Here is a 25,605-nt window from a genome sequence, read left to right as displayed (position 1 = left end):
TGCCCCTTAGTCAGCACGGTCTAGAACATAAGCATGCTCTGTGGTGCATATGGAAGGATTGCCTGGGCAGAGAATATAACAGAGGTTATGCTCCCTAGTGTATCATTTTCTTTCACAGTGAATGCAGCCCAGGAGACAGGTTGTTTGCAGCTGATTAAGTGGATCAAGTGAATGTAGCTATAAGCCTTTCTTTTATTTTGCCTCAGGCGGCTGCACACAGTTAGCCATGAGTTGTGAGTAGGGAAGGTATTCTTCTCACAACATTCATCGGTCTTCCAGTGACTGCTGAGCCCAGGAAACAGAGTAAATATTTACAGTTTATAGATGGGAGATGGTGCATTGACACTGACCCACCTCACTAGTTCTTGCTCATGTTAGCTGTATTGTTTGATGTTCTTTTTATCTCTTTGTGTTCTCTTTGTACTTGGCCGAATAAAGCCTAGGCTACTCGACATGTTAAACATTTTGCTCACCAAAAGTAGGTCAGCTGGGTATATCTCCTGACATTAAATAGTATGAGACTAATACACGCATACTGTTTCTGCATGTGTAACGCCTAATGAGTCGTGTTCACATCATTCCACTAGCTTTAAAGGATAGTCTGAAAAGACTGTTACATATTATTTTTACATAAACCTTGGCCCAGTTATCACTTGTTTCTGCAAAGCCTTGGAACAGGCATATACTATACCCTCTTCTGGTAGAGAAGCTTTCTTGTCTGAATAGTGTTGCTAGTGAGAGACAGCCAGGAAAAGAGAGAACGATTTGTTCCATGACTCACTGGCTATTAAGAGGCGAACTAGCTCTGGATTTTTGTGTTGGTTTCAGGTAACAATTTATTTTGATTCTGAAACCACATCTTATAGTTGTCTGACCAAAATAGCCTTGTTTTCTCTGGATTAGTCCACATTAGATTAAATCATTTATGAACAGCATGGTGGTACGGGCTATTCTACCGGGAGAGGGGGGACAGCAAGTGGAAGATCCAGAGTGATAAGCCTCTAGGTATTAGCTTCTGTGTTGTTTTGTAGGCAGATTGGCAGAAGTCAGAATATTTAGTGATGTAAGATTACAAAGGCAAATAATATCAAGGAGACAAGTGGGCACTCTGTATCTGCCTGTCATTGCATTGCAAAATTGAGTTGTAGATGTTATTGCTTGTGGGGTGTTAAGCAGATTTTTTCTATTCATTAATTCATGAGCCGTTAGAGCAAATTGTTATGTTTCTCTGTGAGATGGGGATGCAGAGAGATGTTGATGCCATGTTTCATGACAGGGCATCTTAATGTTCAGTAGGTAAAGGATGTGAGGAATGACTTCTCGCAGCTTTTATTTTGGTTCACAGTATCTGCTTCACCCGAGGTTACATTCAAGTTCACTGATGCATATTCAAGTTGTAGGTCAACCGTGATGCATTCTGGGCACAACTCTGGTTTAGAGCTCCTGCCTCTAGCTGTTTCTTGTCACCGCCTGTGCCAGCAGACCTCTCCCATAAATGTAATTCTTGCAGTATTTTGTCTTCTACCCCTGTTCACAACCACACACCAGGGCTGGGACAAAAAATTGAAACAACATATTGCAGTACACTCTCTTGCTGCACTGAGTATTGCAATTTTTTGTTGAATTAGTACTTTTGAAATTTATGTTAAACTTCTTTTGCTCATATAAAGGGTTTGTATAAGGGAAAAGGCAATCACAGTCACAACTCCCTTTTGTGGTATTTATGTCTCTTTGAAATTTGAATGATTTCTCTTTAATGGACTGTGTCTCCTCTGTTACATGCTGTTTGATTTCATTTACCTTTGAAATTTACAACACAATGAATACATACAGAATACATTTAATATCCTTGTTTAAAACATATTTGGTCATTTTTAGGGCTATGGTAAACACACTGTACTGGTGTATACACTACTTTAACCACTGTACAAAATCAGTATGCAAGGTGTATTCAAATGGAGGTAACCATAACAACAATACTTGTGCTTCAAGCCGTGTTACTGGTTAGCTCACCAGTAAAACAATGTGGTTTAAAGAATAAAGTGGCCATATTCTAAATTTTTGTTTTGAAAGTCAACAATTTGTCAACAATATAAGGCAACCAAAACCAACACTGTGTTAGTCCATTTTAATATGCCCTTAACATGTCTGTGACCCTCAGCGTCAAGCGCATTCATTTTGGTTGATGATAATAAAAAAAAAAAAAAGGTAATTTCCTAATACAGCTGGGCACTGGAGTTTTTAACAAACATTACTCTAACAGGAGTTGGTGTATTTGTTGAGGACTATTCAGTTGCAGATATGTTGTGCAAGAGAATATTTGCTGCAACAAATGTTAATATTGTCACGATATTTGTTGACAATAAGAAAAACATAGTGTGGTAAGTTTAAAAGATGTATGATGTATTTTTATTTTTTTTTAAAAAGACTCCTTTCTTTATGTATGCCTGTGGGATGAATATATATCAGGGTGCAAAATTAACCTTTTTCTCCACCGGACTAATGGCTGGTGAATGTTCAAATTTTACCAGCTACTCAATAGATTACTGTTTATTTGGCCGGTGAATGAAGAAAATCTACCAGCCACTTGTGTATTTGAACAGCATTTGTCTGGTGCTAATTTCCTACCCTGGCCTATATATTGCATACCATGTCACAGAATAGAAAGTAATGGACTTAGTGGAGAAAATGCCCCTCAGCTTTGTGTCCATTATTCCATCGAAGCTTCATTGAGGCTTTCCTGACACCTTGTGCTTGTTCCTCAGAGTTGCCTAATGTGAAACTACCCTGGGCGGCATGTTGTGATTTCCCATTGAAAATAACCTAATCCTACAACTATTTGTCACACATGTCATGCGGTACTGCTCTACAACATGATCTTTCCTTGGCTCTTGGATAAAGCACAGAATTGATCTGTTTCTGAATCTGTTTCTCCTGCAGGCATCTTTTCAGCGCTCCAACAGCCATGACAAGGTGAGGAAGATAGTTGCTGAAGAGGGCCGTGCTGCTCGAAACCTCATTGCCTGGAGTGTACCTCTAGAGAACAAAGAGGAAGAAGGTTGGTAGCTACATGCGAAACAAACCTTATGTGCATGCTTATATGCTATTATTTTTATTCCGTTATTTGTAGCAGGTGTTATGTTATTGAATATAACAAATTGCAACTTACATCACGAGTAAATGAAGTATAACATTTTTATTGTTTAGGTCTTCATTGTTCAGTGGTAGGAGTCACTGCTGATGTTTAGCAGCAAGACCTTAAGTCTATTTCCCATATCTTCGGGCCAGTGGAACATGTCTAATTATTTATTTGGAGTACTACAGTGACCATCATTATTAATGTCAATCTGTGATTATACCAAAACCAGACGATGTTGTTCATGGTCATACAATATCAGCTGGAACACAGTGATCATTTTCCATCTCATGGCTAGACTGAAAAATTATGATACTGCTGAGAATCTCCAATGCTGCTAAAGCTTACAGCAACACCTGGTCCTCCTCTGTTATGTAAAACATTACATTTCTGGTGGCACAAGTCACTGCTATACTGTGGCTCACTGTGTTTGCTTAATAGAATATTATGTAATAGGCTTTGAATTGTTTACACTATGCTTTTGATGAAAATTTTTTTGATTAAATAAAAGAAGAAGATAAATAATTCTGGTAAGATGTTACCTTTCAACTTAATTGTTCAACAGTGGAGTTTCTTGTTCAGCATTGCAGTGCTCCATCACATTATTTAGGCTTTATACTGTATTAAAGAAAGCTCCTTTTAGACCAACCTACTCAGAAACCCCCACCACAGCCTCTGACACTTTCTCAGTTTTTCCTCTGGCTCTCACTCTTCTTTGTGGGTCAGTGCAGTTATTCAAGGCTTATTTGCTGCGCTTGAGTTCATGCCACGAGTGCCAGAAATCTTCTCATTGCTATATTCCAGTTGAAGTTCTCATATGGGTTGTTCTGTTGTTGACATGCATCTTCTGCAACAAAATAATCAAACATTTACCTTTTGACACTTCACATTGTTCAATTGTTTTGTCCACCTCTGTTACTGTACATGTGTGACATTTGGATTTATCCACAGTTGCTCAAAACCACGTTATGTGACCAGACCACCATATATGCATGTTGATTGTTACCTTCATCGGGATCATCAGAGATTGTTTATTTCATCAGTTACTATATATAAGCCTATGTTTGTCTTTTACACACAGCAAAGTCCAAAAGCAACTCCAGTGGCAGTTCCAGGGCCCAGAGGATCAATTCTGGTCAACAAAGGAATAAGAAACAGGTTGGTATATCATCTTCATTCACTAGAGGGCACCATTCACCAAGCTAATCTAAATAATCTATTTATTTTGCCTCACACTCCATGTGGATCTGTGATGGTCATGAAACTTCCTGTTTTTGCATTGTCAAGTCAGTCTTGGAAAAGCTGAGTTCACAAAGAAAAGGGGGGACAAGAGTGGAGACATCCTAGACTGCAGTTGTAGTATGTGATGTGCCAGAATATTCCTTTGCTGAACACAACCAAAATCCCTCTCAAGTGTGAACTTTACTTTCAGTCTGTAGCCTTATGTCCTTTAGATGTTCTTGCATAAGTTTGCAAAGTTTTACAAAAACATGCATTAGACTGCAGCAGGCTACAAGGAGAATGTCATGGGGCATTATATAATGGTGCAACAGCGAGATTGTTGCCAACAACAATTTGTAAATATTTGTTTTTTTCTTTTAGTTCCCATATATATTAAGATGCTGTATCAATTTAATATTTCCTGATGCCCTCTGGTTTAAACCACATGGTTAATACGTTGCATCAACATTACAGCAACAGGTTAAAGTGAACTCTCATGTTAGCTATATTTGCATGGTTGGCATAAAAAGGCATATAATAGCAGCATCTCCTGTCCCAACGGGGGAAAAAAAGTGCTTTGGCTGCTTATATAAACAACTAGACTTGTATGATATTGTAATAAGTTGTTATTATTAGTAAATTGTTACTATAATGTTTGGTCCATGCTTGGTCTCCACAGAATGCTGGCGTGGAAAGTAAAAGCACAGCTGGTGCCTTGTTGGACAAAGGGGCAGAGAAAAGCCCCACCAAAGCCAGGCAGCCCCGCAAGGTGGACCTGCGAGCGCGCTACTGGGCTTTTCTCTTCGACAACCTGCGTCGAGCTGTGGATGAGATTTACGTCACCTGTGAATCTGATCAGAGCGTTGTGGAATGCAAGGTTAGTCTGCTTTTGAGGAGAAAAAAACAGGTTGAAATGCAAATTCTAGTTTCAGGATCAGTGGGGTTCCTGATCTGAACTGACCAAACAGGAATTCCGTCTTTGGGGAGAGTGAATTATGATTTATGAACACTAGAGGGGGGCATTGAGGTCATTACAAAATTTCTTCCTCACAGCTCACATTCCTCTTGATTTCTGCTTTAAGTTAGAGGGGCTCTGTGAAGGCTTGCTGTTGAGAGAATTATCACAGGACTCTCTTGGGCCTGGCTGACTGGACTGAGCATTGATGACAGACTTAACAATTTGGATATACATTGTGTTTGTCATCAGGCATTTGCTAAATGGGGCTCCTTTTTGGTGTACGTCTGGACTTTTTGACATTGTTCACTGTTTTGTGGTTCCGTGTGTTCTGCTTCGGTGCAGCCTTGCGGCAGCACTGTGATGTTGCTCCAGGGCAGTACTGGTACGATCCTGCTAGTCATGTGTTTTATTGATTCTTCTGCCATGCTGCATTATGCTGAGCATGGTTCTGGTGACGGTCTGCGGTCAGTACTGTAGCCCAGTTCCCTGTGGTGTGGTTGGCTTGCTGTCAGTGCCACAACGCAGCTCCCTGCGGTGTGATCAGCATGTTGTCAGTTGGCCTGTGTCAGACATCTGGCCGGCATTTTTTTCCCACTCTCATACCACTGTATCTCTCTGCACTCTAATGCTGTCTAATGGCCATGGAGCTGGGTGCTGTTCATAATCCCCCATCCCACCCAGCTTGGGCTTAATGGACACTGATAGATGATGGAGTCATCTAGAGGGGAGGCAGAGTGCTCTGATATCCCCCAGCCTCAACCCCCTTGTGTAACTGTAGGCAATCGGCATTCTGTGCTCTTACACAAATGGCTAACAATTTTCCACCGAAAACATCCAGACATAAACATTACCATTGTCTGGAAATGATACCTAACTCTCTGCAATGTAATGCATTGTGATGATGATAATATAATGTTTTCCCACTCAGAGGGAAATTGTTCATCCAGCAGAATGATTCATATATACTTGTTAATAATGCCCACAGCCCCCAGGCCTAATTAGTTCCTATGAACTCTTCCTTTATCCCATTTTTTATTAGACCTATCACCTAGACTAAGCAACAAAGGTACTTCCCGTTCCTGTTTGCTTGGAGGCAGTAGATGTTCAGAATGTTTGTTTTATTCAAATAATTTTCAAAGTGAACAGAAACAGGCTATTTTGGTTGGAAGGACTTAAAAAACTGTGAATTATTTATTTGCGGTCAGTCACTCTAACCCTGGCTGTACCTCTTCATTCTTGTTTCTATGTATGGAACTGAGGCTTTTACTGCCCATTCTACTTTATGGCAATGCCTCTGGAAGGTTAAATATTTTGTCATTCCTCATGAAATGTTATGTGAGGGTTGTATTTAGGTAAGTATGCCTGTTAACATGCTGAAAGCCCCTTTATGGTACCTTCACTCACTGTTGGTTTATCTGTCAGAGGAGCAGCAAACTCTCTCCATCTTGGCTTTCATTACCAAATGAACACCAGGCCATAGCGGTGGTCTTTGCCTGTTAACCAGCTGTAATCAGCAGACCTGCTGCTGGACACATCTTTCACTGGTCTGACTTGTCTATTAACTAAAAGCACTGTGAAGCTTTACTCTCAATTACCACTCCCTTCACGCTCCCCATCAATCAGTTGTGTTCTCCACACAGCCCACCACCTCTGGATAACCAACACCGTGAGGCAGTCCAAGTGCAGATAGTAGACATTTGCTATTAGGAATTTGCCTTCTCTGTTCTTACTCAAATCTTTCAATAATGTCTTTGCACCTGAACATGTGTGGGCCAGCTCCTGCTTGCCAGCAACACTCTTGATCTCCTTACCCCAGTTTTTAAACTGACTTGAATGCCAGTTATTGGTTTTAGTTGGAAAATAAATTTTTGCTTACATTATGCAATGTATATACAAAAATCAATAGACAGTCTACTAAAACATGATTACATTTGAGGTCAAGTTCTGTTCTATGGTTTAAGTATAGAGTGCTACATGTTTTTAGAATTTTTAGTTGGTATTTTCTGGATTTATAGAGGAAAATTTACTGATCTTTACATGAATGTTGTCCAACAAATATTCTTAAGTTACACACATGCGTCAGATTTCACTTATTTATTTTAAACCTACCTTTCTATTACTGGTTTGTTCATTGTGCCGTTCTTCATGTATGTATTTATAATCTCTGTGTTATCATTCTCCATCCTGTTGTAACTGCTGTCTTTAGGAGGTGCTGATGATGTTGGACAACTACGTACGGGATTTCAAAGCTCTCATAGACTGGATCCAGCTTCAGGAGAAGTTGGAGAAAACAGATGCCCAGAACAGGTGATGCTCTGTTTCTTTTTCACACTCCCTTTCTTTGTCGCTCACTTTCATTCACTCCCAATTTTCAATTGCACCCTGAAGTGAAACTGGAAATGCTGTTGTCTGGTCCCTGGCTTTGAGTCACAAACAGAATGGATCAATAGCCTTGGCTTTAATTCAAAGAGATCAGTTGAGTTTATTGGCTTCTCTTTAACACAGTGACCACTGCAACCGTAAATTGACTAAGAAGGGAGATTCCCAGTGCTGCCTCCCAATTTGTTCATTTAAAGCGTACTGTTAATCAATAAGACAGCCTGAAACCTTTATATGGTCCATTTAATGCATAAATTGCTGCAAGTGAATCAGCCATTTAACTGATTTGCCAAAGTGTGAGCCAAGTCTTTGTGTTACTAGGAAACTAGGAACTAGGAAATTAGTGTTAACTTATGCCCAGAACCAACTAGTGTTAAGTAATGTTCGCCACTTTCACTTTTTCAGGCCCACTTCCTTAGCCTGGGAGGTGCGTAAGATGTCTCCGGGACGTCACGTGATGCCAAGCCCCTCAGCGGACAGAATGGTCCCTTCTCCGGGTGCACGTCGCGCCCTCAACTTTGGGTAAGCTCTGTCTTATGGTCTTTTCCCATCACCATTAGGCATTTGATTTTGTTTTTGTCAACACAACATATGATTTGATTAAAATTGTATCACAAGACATCCTGTTATTAACGAGTCAATATTTTAAATGTAGCACTATGCCTGCTTTGGAAGGGGTTAGAAAGTGCAGACTATGTTATCTAGCAATACACCCATTGATTGCTTATGGTGAACCATTTGTTTAATGCAATTTGTTGAGTCTCTCACTCTGATGCCACAGAATCAGTGGAAGGTGTAGATGAAAGTGTCAGTTAAAGACTGCTGAAACATCGGTTCAATATGTGCACTGCTCTGTAATCGGATGCTGCAGGAAATGGATATTGATCATGACGGAGGCCTGTTGTCCAATACAGTCCCATGCTATCTCAGAGTGGAGAGTGCTTGGTTGTTAGATAGGTACTGTCTTCAGACTGCTGAAGCGTCTTAGAGGGCACAGTAGGAGCCACTCAGAGATTAGATGTGATGGCATAATACAATTTAAAATCCTACCTGCTGACAGTAAAGGTGCCACTGCACAGGTGCACATTTGTTTGTTCTCATGGTGTGTGTGTGTGTGTGTGCGCGCGTGTGTGTGTCATTCAGTGGTCCACCACCTACACTGGCTGCAGCCCGGCTCTCCCACACAGGCCCCAGCTGGGCAGACCGAGTGAAGTGCACTCAGTCCGTCCCTAGCTCCAGTCAACCGACCACCTTCCCGGTAGAAAAGCTGGGTAAGAAATCTCCTCCTGCACAGAGCCAGGATGCACTTTGACAGAATGCGGCTCCTTCTAACATGGAGAGCACAGTAACACATTGTCTTCCCGGTGGTTGACACAGTGCATCGTGTGTTTTTCCAGGTAAAAAGGATGCTGAGGGCTGGGAGACTGTCCAGCGAGGACGTGCTGCCAAGCCTCGCTCTGCCGCCATAGTTGCCAAGGTCAGTCCTGTCTTGGCTCATGTCACCCCAAAACAGGACAGCGGCAAGTGTAACAAGTCACATCTGCCGCCACAGGAGGAGCAACAACTCCATTCTCAGTGTGCCCCGGACAAGGAGGTAACCCAGAAAGACACTGAGCAGCAAATCCCTGTGGAGCCTGACCCCTTGGAGAAGGTCGGACGTCCAGAGAACGGGCACATGATGGAGGTACTGAGGTTCAGTACCTTGTGACGTCTTTCTCCCTGAGCAGTCCCTGGATATCAATTATTCACGAGTAGCAGAGTAACACTAGACCATTTTATCGGCCACATTTGTTTTTGTTTTGGGCTCCATGGTATTCATAGACAGACTGTCCAGACAGGCATATCAACTTTAAAGCGATTGATTGTTCTCTGACATTTCAGAGGTAGAAAACTGAATTTCACTCACATGAAATAAGTACTCGATGTCGCTGCCTCAAGACACACTTTGTAAGAGTGTGTTATAGCCTTCGGTTGACTTTGGAGATAGTGATTTGTATTTCAATCTATCAGGTAGGGCATGTCAGTACCAGCTTTCCTGCATGAGTTGTGTTTTCAGCTATGTGTTGAGTATTGACTGGTTTGGTTTGTTTTTTTTTTTTGTTATTGCTCTCATGAATTGCTTGAAATATGCATGTCTTTAATTGAGTTTGCGTGTGTTTGTGTGACTATCGGTGCAGCCCCCAGCAGAAAGTGTTCAAGACTCGGGGCAGTGTGTTGAAGCACCCTGTGAAGACACGCCTCCCCCCATAGAAGCTCATACCCATTTCCAAGCCCCAGAGCCCACGCCATCCTCAGCCACAGTCCCACCAACAGACATTACCTTATCAGTCCCAGTCCCTGCTCGGGTCCTCACCGCATCCCCAGACATTCCCCAGACGGATGGGCTCGGTGCACTGTTGGCCTTGGGGGACAGTGGGGCTGAGGGGGGCGCGCCGCAGGGCATGGCCACATCTGCTGCAGGACAGGCTGAGGCTCCCATGCCAGCGGTGAAACTGGAGAGTGTGCTGGACCCCACAGAGCTTTCTACTGTGAGTGCTGAGAGATGGAGGAGCAGAGGGAGGGGCGGGTGGTTGGGGGGGGGGGGGATCCCTAAGGGTCCTTTTACCGCCTAAACAAAGTCAGTCTTAAGAAACCAGACCAATTGTGCAGACTGCATAGCTCTGTGTAGAGTTGTTATAGCACGACTGTGAAGAATAGCTGTGAGTAGGAGACTTCTGTAATCGAGCAAGCACTCCGAAGGTGTTGCCCTAAACGAACCTCTTAACTTGTTTTAGTTATTTTGGCCACTTTTTAAAATTCTGTGCAAAAAAAATTATGCTGCCGAACTTTTATTGAGTTTCCTGTTTGTATTCAACCCAGCGGTCAGATCTTGGGCAAACATTGTCTCGTTACATCAAGTGTTGTCACTATTATGAAGCGTCATGGAGTGTGTAAACACAGAGCTCCATACACTTACTACACCTCTAAATGGGACGCTGTCAGATTTTCACAGGTAGTGAATGAAAACGTGTGGAAAAAAGTTTAATTCAAATCTGCAGTGAAGGCTGTTTGGCCTCAAATTTAACACCATTCTAGTCTTTGACCTTGTCCAGGCGATACTTATGTGCCTAAGATTTAGACTCAGAACTTCTTAACCTTCCCCATACATACAGTGTTGAAAAAGGCTCTATAATTGATTTAGAGTAGTTGCTGCTCTGGAGTAATCTGTGAGGTGTTGCCATGTCAAGAATATGTATAAACTTCAAAAATACTTGATAGGTTAAAGTAAACGGTTTCCTAGAGCAAAACCACCAGTTGCCTCCTTCTACCATCTCTTCATCCTCACAGTAAATGTGCCCTGCATGACTCTTGAATGCTTCCTCACTTGTGATTCTTGTGATGATTGTGTGGTACAAACTGTGATTGGGTTGATGATATGGTGTTCCCCTCATTGTTTTGATTCTGCACCCAAGTACAAATCAGACCAACTGCACAGACCCTCAAACTTAGTACTTACTTACTTTTCATTCCATTAGAAATATTTTACCACAGTTTTATCTATTTATAAAATATTTCATAATTTATACTCAGTGACAAGAAGAATAGAAATGTCTGCTCTTAATAGTTGCACTGCAATTGAATGAAGAATCTTTAAATATTTTGTTAACATAATTTATACATTATATAGCTAGTAACAAAAGGATTAGACACCTTTCAGAGATAATGCAACCAATGACTAAAAAAGGTACACATAAAGCTCTGTTCTGAATGGAATCCAGCCATCATTCATTTTATTATTTGTATCCATGAAAAAGGCCTATCATGGTAACAATAACAGGTTTCTGGTTTTCTCACTGGTTGTTTGTATGAACTCAATATTTATTTAATGTGAAATTCTATGTGTGTGAGGTGGTATGTGTTTGTATATGTGTTCAGCCCCAGTCCATGGCAGAGGTCTTGGCCAAGAAAGAGGAGCTTGCCGACCGTCTGGAGAAGGCCAACGAGGAGGCGATTGCCAGTGCCATCGCTGAGGAAGAGCAGCTGACCAGAGAGATTCTGGCCGAGAACAACGACCTGGAGACGGATAATGAAAGTGACTTCTCTGTAAGATTAATCATGCTCATTTATAGTTGGGATTGTGATTTCTTTTTTTTTTTTATTTCTTTTTTTTTTTATTTAAACCCTCACTGTAAGGTAACATGAAAAACACAAATCTTTACCACAGGCTAGCATTGGCAACGGAGGTTGTGGAGCCAATATTGACTGGAGTGACATGCTGGCAGATTATGACGGTATGGAGGTCAACATCTATATGAAAACTGAATTCTCATTTTTTGTAATGGCAAATATTACACTGAAGTCTGTTCACTTTCCTTACTTGTTTTTTCTGTAGCTCGTGAGCCATGGCGTCAGAGTACCTCATGGGGGGACATTGTTGAAGAGGAACCTGCTCGGCCTCCTGGACATGGGATCCACATGCACGAGAAATTGTCCTCACCGTCGCGCAAAAGGTGCAAAATACACACACTCTAACACACATTGCCAGTATCACTGTATAATCAGCCTCGCTACTTGTTTAATGCCTTCCTGAACAGCACCTTAATGTACTCATTTGCAATCCCCTGATCTTATATTGACAAGGATTTAACCCAGCAGCCTGGGAGCCATAGACCCAGTTGCTGTTTCATTTTAGGTTACCACCTAGAACATCTGAACAGGCCCTAGTGTCTGTCAGAGTCTATGTCTGCCCCTGCACATTGTTGATAAAGAGGAAAAATAGATGAATGATTTTTTCCAACATTTTTGACAGAACCATTGCAGAGTCAAAGAAGAAACATGAGGAGAAACAGCTGAAGGCGCAGCAGCTGAGGGACAAACTCCGGGAGGAAAAGACGCTCAAACTGCAGAAGCTCTTGGAGAGGGTGAGTAAATCGTGCCAAGTTGACGGAAAGCACCCTAAAGAAACTCTGCGTAAGCTAAGCCGAGCCTGGCTCTTAACGAGAGGTTTTGTCAGCACACTGCCTGATAGAATCACTAAATATTACAACCCCCTCCAGTCGCATCCAGGCCAGCTGGCCGCAGACAGTCGTGAGAGAGACCCCTGGCCAAAATCAACAGCCTTTCATGAAGTTTGTTTTTGTTCTCCAAGACCATGGCAAGATGAGTGAGTCCTAGAATAAATCAGGATTAACCACATAAATACATAAAGAGGTGTATATTCGCATTAATCCCCACATGGACACTGCTGGAGAGGGTAGCACCTGATAGATTAAGAATCCATTGTCTGTGTTGTCCTGAAGAATGTACATTATTTATTTTTATTTTCACCCACTCCTTCTTCTCACTCTTCGCTCTCCGCAGGAGAAGGAGGTGAGGAAATGGAAGGAGGAGTTGTTGGAGCAGCGTCGGAGGATGATGGAGGAAAAACTGTTACATGCAGACTTGAAGCGAGAGCTGCAGCTCCAGGCGATTGTGAAGAAGGCCCAAGAAGAAGAAGCCAAGGTAGAGGAGGGCATCCCCTGAAAAGCAGTAACCAAATGCGTGTGACAGCTGAGGAGTTTTCTGAATTAAGTGGGACATTTGCACACATACATTTTTTTTTATTTATTTTTTTTTTTATTTTTTTTTTATTACATGGGTAAAGTGTTAAAATACATTCATACATACGCAATCACCCTGAAAATGACTGCTGTGGATTGGCATTGTCAGTTCGATGATTCTTGCCAAAATACTGACAGACAAACTGACCACTTCGCTCTGTCTTTATGCATTTATGTTTTTCCATATTATATACCGTGTGTGTGTGTGTGTGTGTGTGTGTGTGTGTGTGTGTGTGTGTGTGTGTGTAAACTGTGTAAACTGTGTTTATATCATAGTTCATAAGCATATCTGTCTGTACAGGTGAATGAAATCGCATTCATCAACACTCTGGAAGCCCAAAACAAGAGGCACGATGCCCTGGCCAAGTTAAATGAGTATGAGCAACGCCTTAACGAGCTGCAGGAGGATAGGCAGAGGAGACAGGAGGAGAAACAGGCCAGAGACGAGGCTGTGCAGGTGCTACAAAAACCAATGCACGATTTTACACTTCATTTTTCTTCTTGTAATTTTCACCTTCAGGTGCATCTTTAATCTCTACTCCCTTTGTAGGAGCGTAAACGAGTCCTGGAAGCAGAGCGGCAGGCACGGGTGGAGGAGCTGCTGATACGGAGGAAGGAGCAGGAGGCTCGTATTGAACAGCAGAGGCAGGAAAAAGAGAAAGCTAGAGAAGATGCAGCCCGGGAAAGGGCCAGGTATGTAGTCCAAAAGGCTTTCAATATGGAAATGTATGCAGACAGATGGCTGCACCAATCCTCATTTGATTCGGTCACTTGGATATATTAGAGACTTGTATTTACATGTGCAGTTGTTTCACACTGGTTTTCTATGTCCTGTCTGAAGAGACCGTGAGGAGCGTCTGGCTGCTCTTAGTGCTGCTCAACAGGAGGCCATGGAGGAGCTGCAGAAGAAAATTCAGATGAAGGTAAGTTTATACTGTGCCACCTTGCATCACCATTGGACACCATGCAGGCATCCCAGCTTCCCATATGACACTTGGTTTCCGGTTTCATCCATAGCATGACGAAAGCAGCCGTAGGCATATGGAGCAAATCGAGCAGAGGAAGGAGAAGGCTGCTGAGCTCAGCAGTGGTCGACATGCTAACACAGACTACGCCCCCAAACTGACACCATATGAGCGCAAGAAACAGTGCTCCCTGTGCGGCGTTGTGGTATGTACAGTTTTGTCCCGCCAGTCTCAGGGCTTACTTATGTCCATTGGTGTCCCTAACTTATATGCACTATGTTGAATCTAACAGTACAACTTCTATTGCATCTATTATTGTGGAGAGGATGTTAAAAAGTCCTTTTTACTTTCAAATGGGCTTGAGTTTTTCTCTAACCTTTCATTTAATTATCTCACTCTCCCAAACTAGTATGTGTCTTTGTGTACGTGAAGGAAAAGAAAAAGGGACGGACAGACGCTGCAGCAGAACAGCTCTGGGCAACTCCCCTGTTATTTGGCAGGCTGGATATACATAAAATTGCTGATAGGAAGGTGATTCAGAGGATTTTTGTAAGAGGCCACATTTAAATGAGGATTTAACGGCCTTGATTAAACATGGACTCTTTAAACAGAGATTTATGACTGGGCATGCTTATGCTTTTTCAAGTGTCAGGCAACAAATCCACAAGCAGACACATTTATCTCTGATGGACCGGCTACCACGGCAACAAGGGTGGGACACCTTGAGGCTTCAAACCAGCATCAGATAAAGAGGACGGTTGGGGGGGGTAAAAGAGGGAATCTTGTTAAATGTTGAATGACCTTGGCCAGCATCTGACACCAGAGATCATGGGTTGGTCAGCAGCAAGCACTTAATTTAATGACATTAAACACAAACCATTCTAAATGGGCTCTTTTCCAGAGATGGGAGGACAACATTGCTTGCAGTACACCTGCCTCTTGTTGTGGCCATTTCTCAGACCTGCACTACTTTTTATTTAGCCCTTTAAAACATTTTGTGAGGCATTTTGAGGTTGTTTGTGTTTTCAAATTTTTTACGTTTTCTTTTGAGTATTCAAATCCCAGTAGAGTGTTTTTTTTGTTTTTTTTCTTAAGTGTTTTCTCCATTTCAACTCAGTTGCTGTAGGCTGTAGAGTGACTCATAATGTAACAAATTGTATTTCCTTTCCTTAGTCTTTGCTTGAAGCTGAGGGTCAGGAGAAGCAGGTCATGTCCCAAGCCCATGTGGTATATCGTTTCACCAGCGTCCCATGGGGCTTTGTTGACCCTTTCCTGCCTCTGTCTCCATTGTTCCCACAGCAGTGACCTCTGACCAATGTGTTTGTAGATCACCTCAGAGGTGCACCTGTTCAGTCACACCAAGGGGAAGAGGCACCAACAGGCCGTGCGAGACAGTAGCAGCATCCAGGGACGGGAGCTCTCTGATGAGGAAGTGGTGCGTATCACCCACACTGTGCCAGGAACAAACATCCACTCATCTTGTCAAAGAATACTGCCCTACTGCTGCTTGTGTCATGTAAAAAAGACAAAGAGACACTGCGGTTGCCTTTTATGACGTGGTCATTATTATTGTTGATGCATCCCTGTATATACTGTCACGGCTCTGTTGCTGGCTTTGTGAGATTACAAATGGGCCTTGAAATGTACACAGTTAGGGTTCATTGCTTCAGTGGAGGGGTGACATCACCCCCCTGTCTCCAGGCGGTTTCTGTCATGGAGCGCTTTTCCATGGGAAGGCAGCTCGTTAATGCAAGGTAACCTCTCAGGCTGCAATATGAGATTGGCTTTTCAGCGGTGCTCATTGTGAGACTGACAACTGTTGGTGCTATACTCAGCACCTTTGGCCCTGGCAGCTCCTTCATTCAAAGCTTTTTTCAGTGGGAAATAATTGATACCCCCTCCTTCTTTTCCTCTAAATCATTTCCTTTCCAAATGCAGGTAATTTTTTTTTAGTTTGACAGTATGATAAACAAGGCAATGAAGAGAAGTACTTAACCAATATATCCCTATAAACAGTTCATATATGAGCACTACTTCATATACATTTGCAATACTTCTTCTACTCTTTGATGTAGTTTTACCAGTAACCATAATGTTGAGGCTTTACTGTTTTCCCACCTTTTATATATTGTCTTTTTGTCAACACTGATTGGTCAGAAGTTTAAGCCCTCGCTGAACTCATAGTAAATGTTGTACTTGACAGTTTGTGTATGTGTGTGTGTTATAATTGGATTGGGCTATTAGTCACTGTAGTAGCTAATAGATACTATTTAGATGTCCAGAACTACTTTTTCTTATTCTCTGTCAAAGCTAATTAAGCTGTCCAATAGGTCTGGAGAGACTTTGTTTAGATAGACTTATGTGGCCCCTTGTTATGTATCTCAGAGCTCATTTTGGTGTCCACTATTTCATTCATACCCCTGCCAACTATTTTCCAGACTGCTGCTCCATAATTCTTCCTGCAATGAAAGATTTTTAATTAAAATGAAAATGGTTGGTTCACAGTTGTGCAGAGGTCGGCAAATGCCCTGTGCCTTCATATTTAGTCATTTTCTCTCATTCTGAAAGACTTGCGAATTAAATTTAAAAATACAATGATTATCAAAAGGTTAGGATCTATGTATGGGTGGAGAGCTTGAGATTGCAATCACTCTTTTTACTCACAATCTGTCCTGGCTTAGTAAGATGCAGGTAATATCCAAGAGCCATTCTTGGTCTGACATAAGGACTTTATTTATTGATCACCTTTAGACACAACAGCTCAAAAAAACTGGTGGCTTCTCTGAAGAAAGTCTGTTCTGCTTGTCTTTAGTGCAAGGGGGACCTGACCAGTGGATATATCACCAGGCAGCAGAGGATATCATAGCTGACCTCCCAACAACACTGAATAGCCCTAAAGGTCATAGTTAAAGCTTCAATGATAGCCACAAATTGAGAACTGCGATGAAATATAAAGACTGCCAGCTGAAACAAGCCTGTCCCTCCCAATACTGTTTTGAGATCTGACATCTGTCTGGTTATTGCAGTGAAGCTGCTGTGAATAGATAGATTTCAGGGTTTTTTTGTCTTTTGTGTGATTTGTCCTCTCTTTTTTAAATGATTAGATGCAGTTCAGTACATAAAATGTCATGCAAACCACTGTAGTGACAGTAACTCAATCCAGTGTAGTATCTTATCTAAAAGCCAAAGTGAAATACAGCTGTTTGTTTCGAGCCAAATGGAAAGCCTACCTCTCAGGCCTTTGTATTTGACAAAAGAGGCAGTGGGTGAACATATCCCATAGAATCTGTATTTGTGTTGGCTGCCTTTTAGATCTGTTATAGGTCTGTTTGTGTCAGAGAAAGGGAGAGATGTTTAAAGTGGTATCATATTACTCCCACCAGAGGCAATCTGTGGTATTGTGCGGTAGCATTGCCCTTAGGCCAGCATCTTTGCTGCTTTGTTACAGTGGTTCAGTGGAAGACCTCTGTCTGTCATCAGTCTGATGTAATAATTATATATTTATTTGCTAAAGAATCATAGTCTGTTTGTCAGCATTGTACTTATTTGATAGCTTAATATTTCAGGTACTCTTTTATGTTACAAGTGTGATTTTGCAAAGATGTTTTGGATGCGTCTCTGAAACAATTTCATTATGCGAGTGGCTGGATAGCCTCTCAGAGAGATTACTGAACAGCTGCCTCCCAAGTGAGGTACAGCTACGGTCATGAGTCATGACTGACCTGTAGTATTGCGGAGTAGAGGGCAGAGGGGTGCACATACAAATACAGACACTCACATCCTTCCTGGGAAACATCAGACTATCACTTGCAGTGCCTGTTTAATTTCCAAAGTTATTACCCCTTTCTCTTGTTACTTTTAGGCTCTAAAAAAAGGCTCAAATCTTTTAATCATTCTAGGTGACTTACCAACTTATTCACAAGTTTACTAATCTATCAACATTAAAGCTCATGAAAATGCTTCTAATCTTACATATTCTAAACAATATTGAATATGCATTACTTACAAAATCTAATTTGTATCATTAGGACTATGTTTATTGACATTGCTGGCAACATACTGTAAAGCAAACAACCACTGTCATAACATTTTGATTTAAAGGTGCTGTACAATGGGGAAAACTGCATTTCCCTTGGCATAGTTAAATAAAAAGAGTTCAGTACATAAATGACATACCGTGAGCCTCAATCTCCATTGTTTCCTCCTTCATATGTGAATCTTGGTACCCAACATACTCCCGAAAAATGTGCGAATGCCAACGATGTTTATGCCCCCAAAGTTACATAGACCAGTCCAGTTTCCTGATGAACATATAGCTTTACCTGTTGCTAACGCGGTTGTTAACCGCAGTAGCTCCTGATATCAGCTGGCTCTGAACCAGGGTTCCAAGTGGTGTAAACACCAACACACACCCCAGAAACACCAAGCTTCCAGTCCGGGCAAAATCAGTAATAGAACTGCTAGCTCCGCAGCTAACTAAGTAGCTAACTTAGTAGTAGCTGCTGATAGCGGTAGTTAGCGCTAAAGTAACCAGTAACATATAAACTAACGTAAATCTGCATACAAAGTTAGAAAATAAAGTTGTATTTTTGTACAGTTATCAGTGAGAGCTAGTCTCACATAGCAGGCCTTGTTTCAGTGCAGTGCCGCTCAGCCCCGCCTCTCTTCAGTGCTTGGGGAAGTTGGCCAATCAGAAGTATGTGGGCTTTCAGGGAGGGGGGCCTTAAAGAGACAGGAGCTAAAACCGAGGGTTCAGAAAGAGGGTCAAGAGATGCTGAAGCAGTGGACAGTATGAGATATGTGCATGTGAACAGTTTCTTGTAGAAACTCTAAATACAAGTGTGAACGTCAAAGTGAGCATTTTGTAGCACCTTTAAACATGGCTAGATCTTGATCGGTGCACAGAAATACATGACGTGACCTTTTCCCAGTGGAGTACTGCCCTCTTCCAACTAATGAGAAAAGCATAGACAAAAGAAAAAACACAGAAAATCTGTCATTTGAAATAACCTAAACTGTTGGCAGAAATTGGTGTTTTTGTGTAGGCTCAATAGGAAAATAGGTTTGTGGCACTCTTACTTACACTTTTAAGACCACCTACTGACCTTAAGTGAAAACCTCTATTCAGGCAGCAGGTACACTGACAACTTGTGACCAAAGGGTATGGCATCCCACACACAGGTTAGCTTGACTGCTGAATGGAAACCCTTTATCTGCTAGGCCATCCTGTCCTCTGGGGTGCTGGATGACAGCATAATTGGGTAATTGGTTTCTTGCACATGCATCATGTTGTTCAAATCGGGTTACATTCCCCTGCCTCCTGGTGGAAATATCAGAATCATCTGGCAGGGCCAGACAGGAGGCAACACCTCCAGCCTTTTAGCATGTCCGTAGGTGGGTGGCTTCAAAAGACTGTGGAGTATTGGAGGTAATTACAGGATACAGTGGTGTTATTGAGACGTGTAGATCTACATGTCACACAGTATCTTCAGTGCCACATCTCAAGGGTAGAACATCTAATTTGAGACATTTACCAAGTGTTAAATTTGCTGTTCTATTTCCTTTATCATTTAAAATAAAATTGTTGTTACATGGTAAATTCTCACTGAGAAGAAGACAACAAGTTGTAATGATTAAGAGTTTACAATAAACACAACTCTTACTAGGATAAAGCAGTATAGTCTTACTTTTGCCATTTGCCAGCCTCCTGTTTTCTTTACAGTAGCTGTATCAGTGATTATTCGCAGATCCTTTACTTGGGTAAAAGTAACAATACCTGATTATAGTAAAAGTTTTGCTTTCCAAGTTTGAAGTAAAATAAATATTATCAGCACAATGTACTTTGAAGTATCAACAATTAAAAGTACTCAGAATGGCTGTGTGTGCCATATTATATTTCTGATATATAATATTAAACAATTGAAATATTATTACTCATGCCTTAATGCAGCGATTCCCAAAGTGGTACGAGCTGCCTCTAGGGGGTGCGGAAATCAGGAAAAATTTAATGCTGGTGTAGTAGTGTAATAACTACAACCGTTGATTTTTTTTTGTGGAATTTTTCATGAAATAAAAACCTTCCTTTGTAAACTTAATTTAAAATTAAAAACGTTATTATTAATAGCTCGCTCACACACCTCACATACCTCTTTCCCTCTTGCCTCCCTCTCTTTCTCTCAGGCTGAGCCACCTACGCTGTACTTACAAATCCTCATATGGATCCTCTTTTTGTCCATGTTAGCTGTTTATGAGGCTGTAACAGGGTGCGATTCATTTAAAAAAAAAAAACAGAGTGGGGATGTTTTGAAACGTTTTTGGGTTTTTTTTGTCATGAAACCCCCCCAGGTGGACTGTGGATTAATTGAAAAGTTTTAGTTTTTATGTTTAAGCACCATAAGTGGGTAAGGGGAGAGCGATTGATTTAAAACAACAATGCATCATACTGTTGATGATTACGTGTTTCATAAGTAAAATTTTAATCTGCCGAGTAACTACCACCTACAGCTGTCCGATAAATGTAGCCAAAGTAGAGTATTTCCCTAGGAAATCTAGTTGAGTTGAAGTACAAAGTTGCAGAAAATGTAAATACTCCAGTAAAGTGTGGGTACCTTAAAACTTTACTTAAGTAAACTTTTTTTAGAAGCTTGTTATAGTAAATAATAGTACAAACATTTGCCGGCAATGTCTTTGATGTATTGATTTTTGTCTACTCTAGGAGCATCTTTCCTTGAAGAAATACATTGTGGATATTGTGACGGAAAGCTCTGTGTCTTCTGAGAGCGTGAAGGATGGAGAAGAGAGGCAGAAAGCACGGAAGAAGGCAAAGAAGCTCCGCGCCAGGATGAACTCCAGGTAATACATCCAATTTATCTCTCTTTCTGTCTATCATCTGCCGCTCTCTCTCTCTGTTTCTCCTCTCAGAGGCACAGAGGACAAAACTGTGCCAAGACTTTTTTTATGAGTGATAAGGAGATGGAAAGCAGATGTTATGTGCATCCTGGCTGTCCACATAGTAACACTGATGAGCTTAATTTATGACCACTTTCTGTGATTGGGGAGCAAAACTGCAAATCGATTTGTAGGGCCCCGGCTTTCACCTGTAAAGAGCTTTCCTCCAAATTGCTGCCATGGCATTGCCAAATCTTAAGCCTTCCTGTGTGTACAGGATGTATGTTAAAGTATGTATGAGCCATGCCTATTTTTCTTCTTCTGAGCTATTGATTTTTTAAATGAAGTATCAAAGAAAATCAATAGTAATCAACAAATAGGAGGCAGAGCTGCTGTGTGTCAGAAGCTGGACCTGAGCTCATTCAGTTTAATTGGCTGTCATAACAGGGAGGGAAAGAGACACCATGTTGACAATACTTACTGTAAGATGTTACTGATGCAGATTATTGGAAGTATTCCACTACAAGCTGGGTGACATTAATATCTGTACGCTCTAAAGACAGGAATGTTGCATTGGAGGAAAAAAAAAAAAGAATTAAAAGAGGCATAAAGCAAGATATAGCCTCTATCAAGCTCAGTTTGTTGCTGAGGAGTCACTTACATAATGTAAACATAAACAATAAAATGTGTTTATATTAGACACTAGAGTAGCCTATAAATAAAGACACATTTTTGGTGTTAAGTAAGCAAGCTAAGAAAATGATATAAGCCCAATACAAATGGTCAGACGTGATAAACACATACAAATATCTTAAGCGTTTATACTGCTTCTTCTTTTTTTCTTTTGTTAGCTTGGGAAATTTGTGGGTGCAGTAGTTCTCATGAAGCCTCGTCATCCATCTGCTTGGAAAATAGAAAACTGTCTCTGGAAGTGAATTAAATAATGAAGTCATTGGTATTGATCAGGAACCATATTAACAACACTGGTCTTTTTTCCAGTTCCATTGTTAGGTTTTTGCTGTGGCCACGCCAGCTCGTTTGTAGTCCAGCCTTTACTTCCCGTTCTTGTGTCACTATGAAAATATGTGTCATAATGCTCGCTGAGCGACTAGTCTCACAAGCCCTCAAAAACACCGGTGGAAAAACACTGAGCTGCAGCACACCTCTCCTCTCCCTTCCAAACACTAGCTACCCTCTAAGCAGTCAATGGACATGAAGTTGTTACAGTGATGTAGAGACAGAGCTCAGTTAAAACTTTATGGATGAAAGATACTTTTGTTACAGATTAATAACTCACCACTCTGAAACTTTTGCTCCAGTCCAAATTGCCAACCTGGTTGGCAACATGTAGCCTACACCTGAATCTAAGCTGTTTACCGGCCTTTCGCTGACCGGCCTTTCTCTGCTTCTGATTGGCTAGTAGTCCTTAACTAGGAACTGCGCATATGCAACTCCCAACAAAGATCATTTAGAGACAAGATGTATCACTCCATAGATAAAAACAAAGCCTTCAACACAGGGTGAAAAGAGGAGCTGCAGCAATGTGCAGTATGACAAAGATATGGTTTTTTGAAAATTAAACCATGTAAACCTGTTCTGGTACAACCCCTAAATAAGATTTTGAACCTGAAAATTAGCATAATACCACCTCTTTAAGAAACCTTCAAGGCTGAAGGATAAGAAATTTTTGAGCATTAAACTCTTAATTTCCTGCACCAATTTATAGTGTAAATGGGGATGACACAAGGAGGTGGAAACCGAAACTAACTGAAAACACTTCTGATCAGGCAGAAATCTCACCACAAATCCACACAAATGCTAATTTTAGCACCTCTGATAAAGTGCAGCTCTGCCAGTTACGTTACCACTCGGCCGCAGTGCAAGAGGAGGTTCACCTTATTAGTATCACGGCCTATGCCTGTGTCACATCAGCTGGGCGGAGTTGATTAACACGGCGAGTCGACGTTATCATTTATACATTTGTTTTTCACTGTGTAAGAAAATTCATGTGTGGCTCGACATCATGTGAAAAGTGTCAACTGGAGACAGATTAACACGACGTGAAATATTGTGACGTTTCAGTAATCACACCTATAATAGTAGTCATAATGATAACAACTATAAAGGGATATAAATGATGGCATTTCTAAATTATCATTTCTAAACTTAGGTACGGTATTAAATTTTGAATATCTTGGTTGGGAAGACAATTATGGAATAACTTGGCACACTAACTGAATTATTACAAAGAGTGTGCTCGGTATTATCTTTATTGGGAATATGATTAAAAATAAAGATGTGAATATTTTTGGGCAAGACTTCTAATAGTAGCATCAATTGTGTATATTATTTCCAAAACGCAAAACTGGTGTGAGGAGGTAGCGAACAGCACTGTCTAGATGACCTCTCCAGAACTTCTCTCAGACGTTTGTACTACTCTTGAATCTCTCTTGCCCATTTAAGTCCTGCTGTGTTCGAGTACATTTCTTCATTGGTAATCACAGAGGCCACTGACCTGTGATTCGGACCCTGAGTGAGATTACTAAAAAGCAAATTCATTATTATTATGCTTTTCAGGGGAAAGTATTTATTCAAAAGAGGCATATGAGACAGCTACAGGCTGACGCACTCATCCCATTCTGCTACAGTGTTTTATTCTCAGTGCTGCTGTTTTTGGCTTTGTGAAGCTCAGCGGTACTGAGAAAGTGACAACATGATCTGTCTCTGTTCACCGTCACTCCTGCACCAGCCCTGCTGAGACTAGCACTCAAAGGCAGCAGGCTTTCAGAGGTCATAAATAACCCAGAGCCCCAGTAAACATGAAGGTGAGCCGCTTCACCGTCGGGGTGGAAATGAACCGTTTTATTGGAACACCGTATGGTGTCCGTAAAACGTGAGTGGTTCTCACTAGACTTTTCACCAGGCCAACATGTAGCCCCGTCCTGTCATAAAGTGGTGCACAGACATTTTAACCCTCTCTCTTTTTTTGCGGCTTGGCTAACCCTCTCTAGTAATAAGTGTTTTGGGAAGGAAAATATGCTGTTAAAATTTTATGTAAGTAGCCTGTCAGTTAGTGTCAGGATGGGTTGGAAGCCAAATTCTCAACACTCCGATACGAGCTGCGTGCCTATTGTAGCTGGGTGTGTGTGGTGTGTGTGTGTGTGTGTGTGTGTGTGTGTGTGTGTGTGTGTGTGTGTTGTCAGATGGTGGCGTCTGGTGTGTATACAAAGACACTCCTGTATGTAGTATGGAATACAGTGTGAGGTGGTAAGCATGGCCCTAACTCATTTTACCCAGTCTGCTGCCTTAGATTAAGGGGGGAAAGTCCTGCTCATAAATGAGCATACATCCTTAACAATGTACATACAAGCTAAATGAATTTTAAGTACATTAAGTTAATAAAGTATTAGTATAATTTTAAGTTTCTGTAGGTTCTAGTCATGTTCATTGCCATTGAACTGACACCTCTAGTTCTGTGTTGTGTACATTTTAGTCGTGGTTTGAATGTGCTTTTGGGGAATTGGGGAGAAGTGTGTCTCTGTCAAAGAAATACATGTATAAAGAACTGAGGTCTGTTGTGTTACGAACTGCTTATAGATTTTTGCTTTCTCTCCTATTGCTGATCACCCGTATTTATTGCCTGAGGCTCATTTAACAAGGACTGCTTCTGACAATAATGAATTGCTTTGCAAATGCTCCCTGTTTAACCTGGTTAGGTATAAACCTGTCAGAGATTAATATTGTAAAATTATGAATGAGAAACAGGACGGATATTGTTCAGACCCTTCTGAAAAAAGGTCTGTGCTACTCATTTATCCTACTCACAGGAAATGGAAAATGGCTATATCTAGAATTGATACTGAAGAGTGGCACAAACCTATATTGTTATCCTTACTCACAACATGGTCTATTGACATTGATATCTAATGCACATAGAGTGTACTTTTTCTCTTCTTTTTGAAAGTAATATGGCTGATCTTGTAGTTGGCTGGTTTAGATTGTACCTTTTTTTAATATTAATTTAAAATATATTTCCCAAACTGGTAAGTATTTGGTAAGACGAGGCTGCAGTTTTTTATTCTTGTTTTTGCCAGAGTTTTGTAACAGCTACATCTATGCTGATAGTTAGTAAATAATTAAACCACTAAACAATAAATTAGAAATAACACTATTATTTTTCTGAATGCTAGAATAAATGCTCCTGGTGAGCAGTTTTAAGGTTTTTGGTATCTCAGTGTCCTGATCTAGCTGAGACGTGAGTTTTCAATTTCATTTAGATGACTGCCCTTGAATGCAAGACATTGTGAAAAGAGGATGAAGCTTTGGTTGGTCCGTGTCGGTCCTGCCGAGACAAATCCACCTGTCGTCTTCCAGGAAGTGTTTGATCCTATCAGTGTAGAGATGGGTAACCGGAAGACGCTCTATCTAACTGATCAATAGTTGCTTATCATGTCTGGGAATGCCTGATTGACTGATAGT

At 41.2% G+C, this 25,605-nt stretch overlaps 1 protein-coding gene across 3 annotated transcripts in view; it reads left to right on the top strand.

Annotated features, from left to right (window-relative positions):
* Nucleotides 1-25,605, top strand: part of scaper (S-phase cyclin A-associated protein in the ER) — a 62,912-nt gene that overhangs the window by 1,724 nt on the left and 35,583 nt on the right. For 2 of the 3 annotated variants that reach the window (XM_046038466.1, XM_046038468.1), the window contains exons 2-20: nucleotides 2,941-3,058; nucleotides 4,218-4,294; nucleotides 5,037-5,234; nucleotides 7,522-7,622; nucleotides 8,100-8,216; nucleotides 8,838-8,965; nucleotides 9,092-9,378; nucleotides 9,872-10,222; nucleotides 11,610-11,777; nucleotides 11,899-11,965; nucleotides 12,067-12,184; nucleotides 12,484-12,595; nucleotides 13,035-13,175; nucleotides 13,575-13,730; nucleotides 13,824-13,966; nucleotides 14,115-14,196; nucleotides 14,291-14,443; nucleotides 15,566-15,673; nucleotides 20,954-21,090. In XM_046038466.1, coding sequence (XP_045894422.1) covers nucleotides 2,941-3,058; nucleotides 4,218-4,294; nucleotides 5,037-5,234; nucleotides 7,522-7,622; nucleotides 8,100-8,216; nucleotides 8,838-8,965; nucleotides 9,092-9,378; nucleotides 9,872-10,222; nucleotides 11,610-11,777; nucleotides 11,899-11,965; nucleotides 12,067-12,184; nucleotides 12,484-12,595; nucleotides 13,035-13,175; nucleotides 13,575-13,730; nucleotides 13,824-13,966; nucleotides 14,115-14,196; nucleotides 14,291-14,443; nucleotides 15,566-15,673; nucleotides 20,954-21,090 — 2,762 coding nt within the window. The remainder of the gene's footprint in view (nucleotides 1-2,940; nucleotides 3,059-4,217; nucleotides 4,295-5,036; nucleotides 5,235-7,521; nucleotides 7,623-8,099; nucleotides 8,217-8,837; nucleotides 8,966-9,091; nucleotides 9,379-9,871; nucleotides 10,223-11,609; nucleotides 11,778-11,898; nucleotides 11,966-12,066; nucleotides 12,185-12,483; nucleotides 12,596-13,034; nucleotides 13,176-13,574; nucleotides 13,731-13,823; nucleotides 13,967-14,114; nucleotides 14,197-14,290; nucleotides 14,444-15,565; nucleotides 15,674-20,953; nucleotides 21,091-25,605) is intronic. The other variant, XM_046038467.1, reaches the window with a different exon arrangement.

This window comes from Micropterus dolomieu, linkage group LG22 (assembly GCF_021292245.1).
Source record: "Micropterus dolomieu isolate WLL.071019.BEF.003 ecotype Adirondacks linkage group LG22, ASM2129224v1, whole genome shotgun sequence".
Taxonomy (NCBI): Eukaryota; Metazoa; Chordata; class Actinopteri; order Centrarchiformes; family Centrarchidae; genus Micropterus; species Micropterus dolomieu.
Note: the sequence above shows the minus strand (reverse complement) of the source record. Positions and strands in the feature narration are given on the sequence as shown.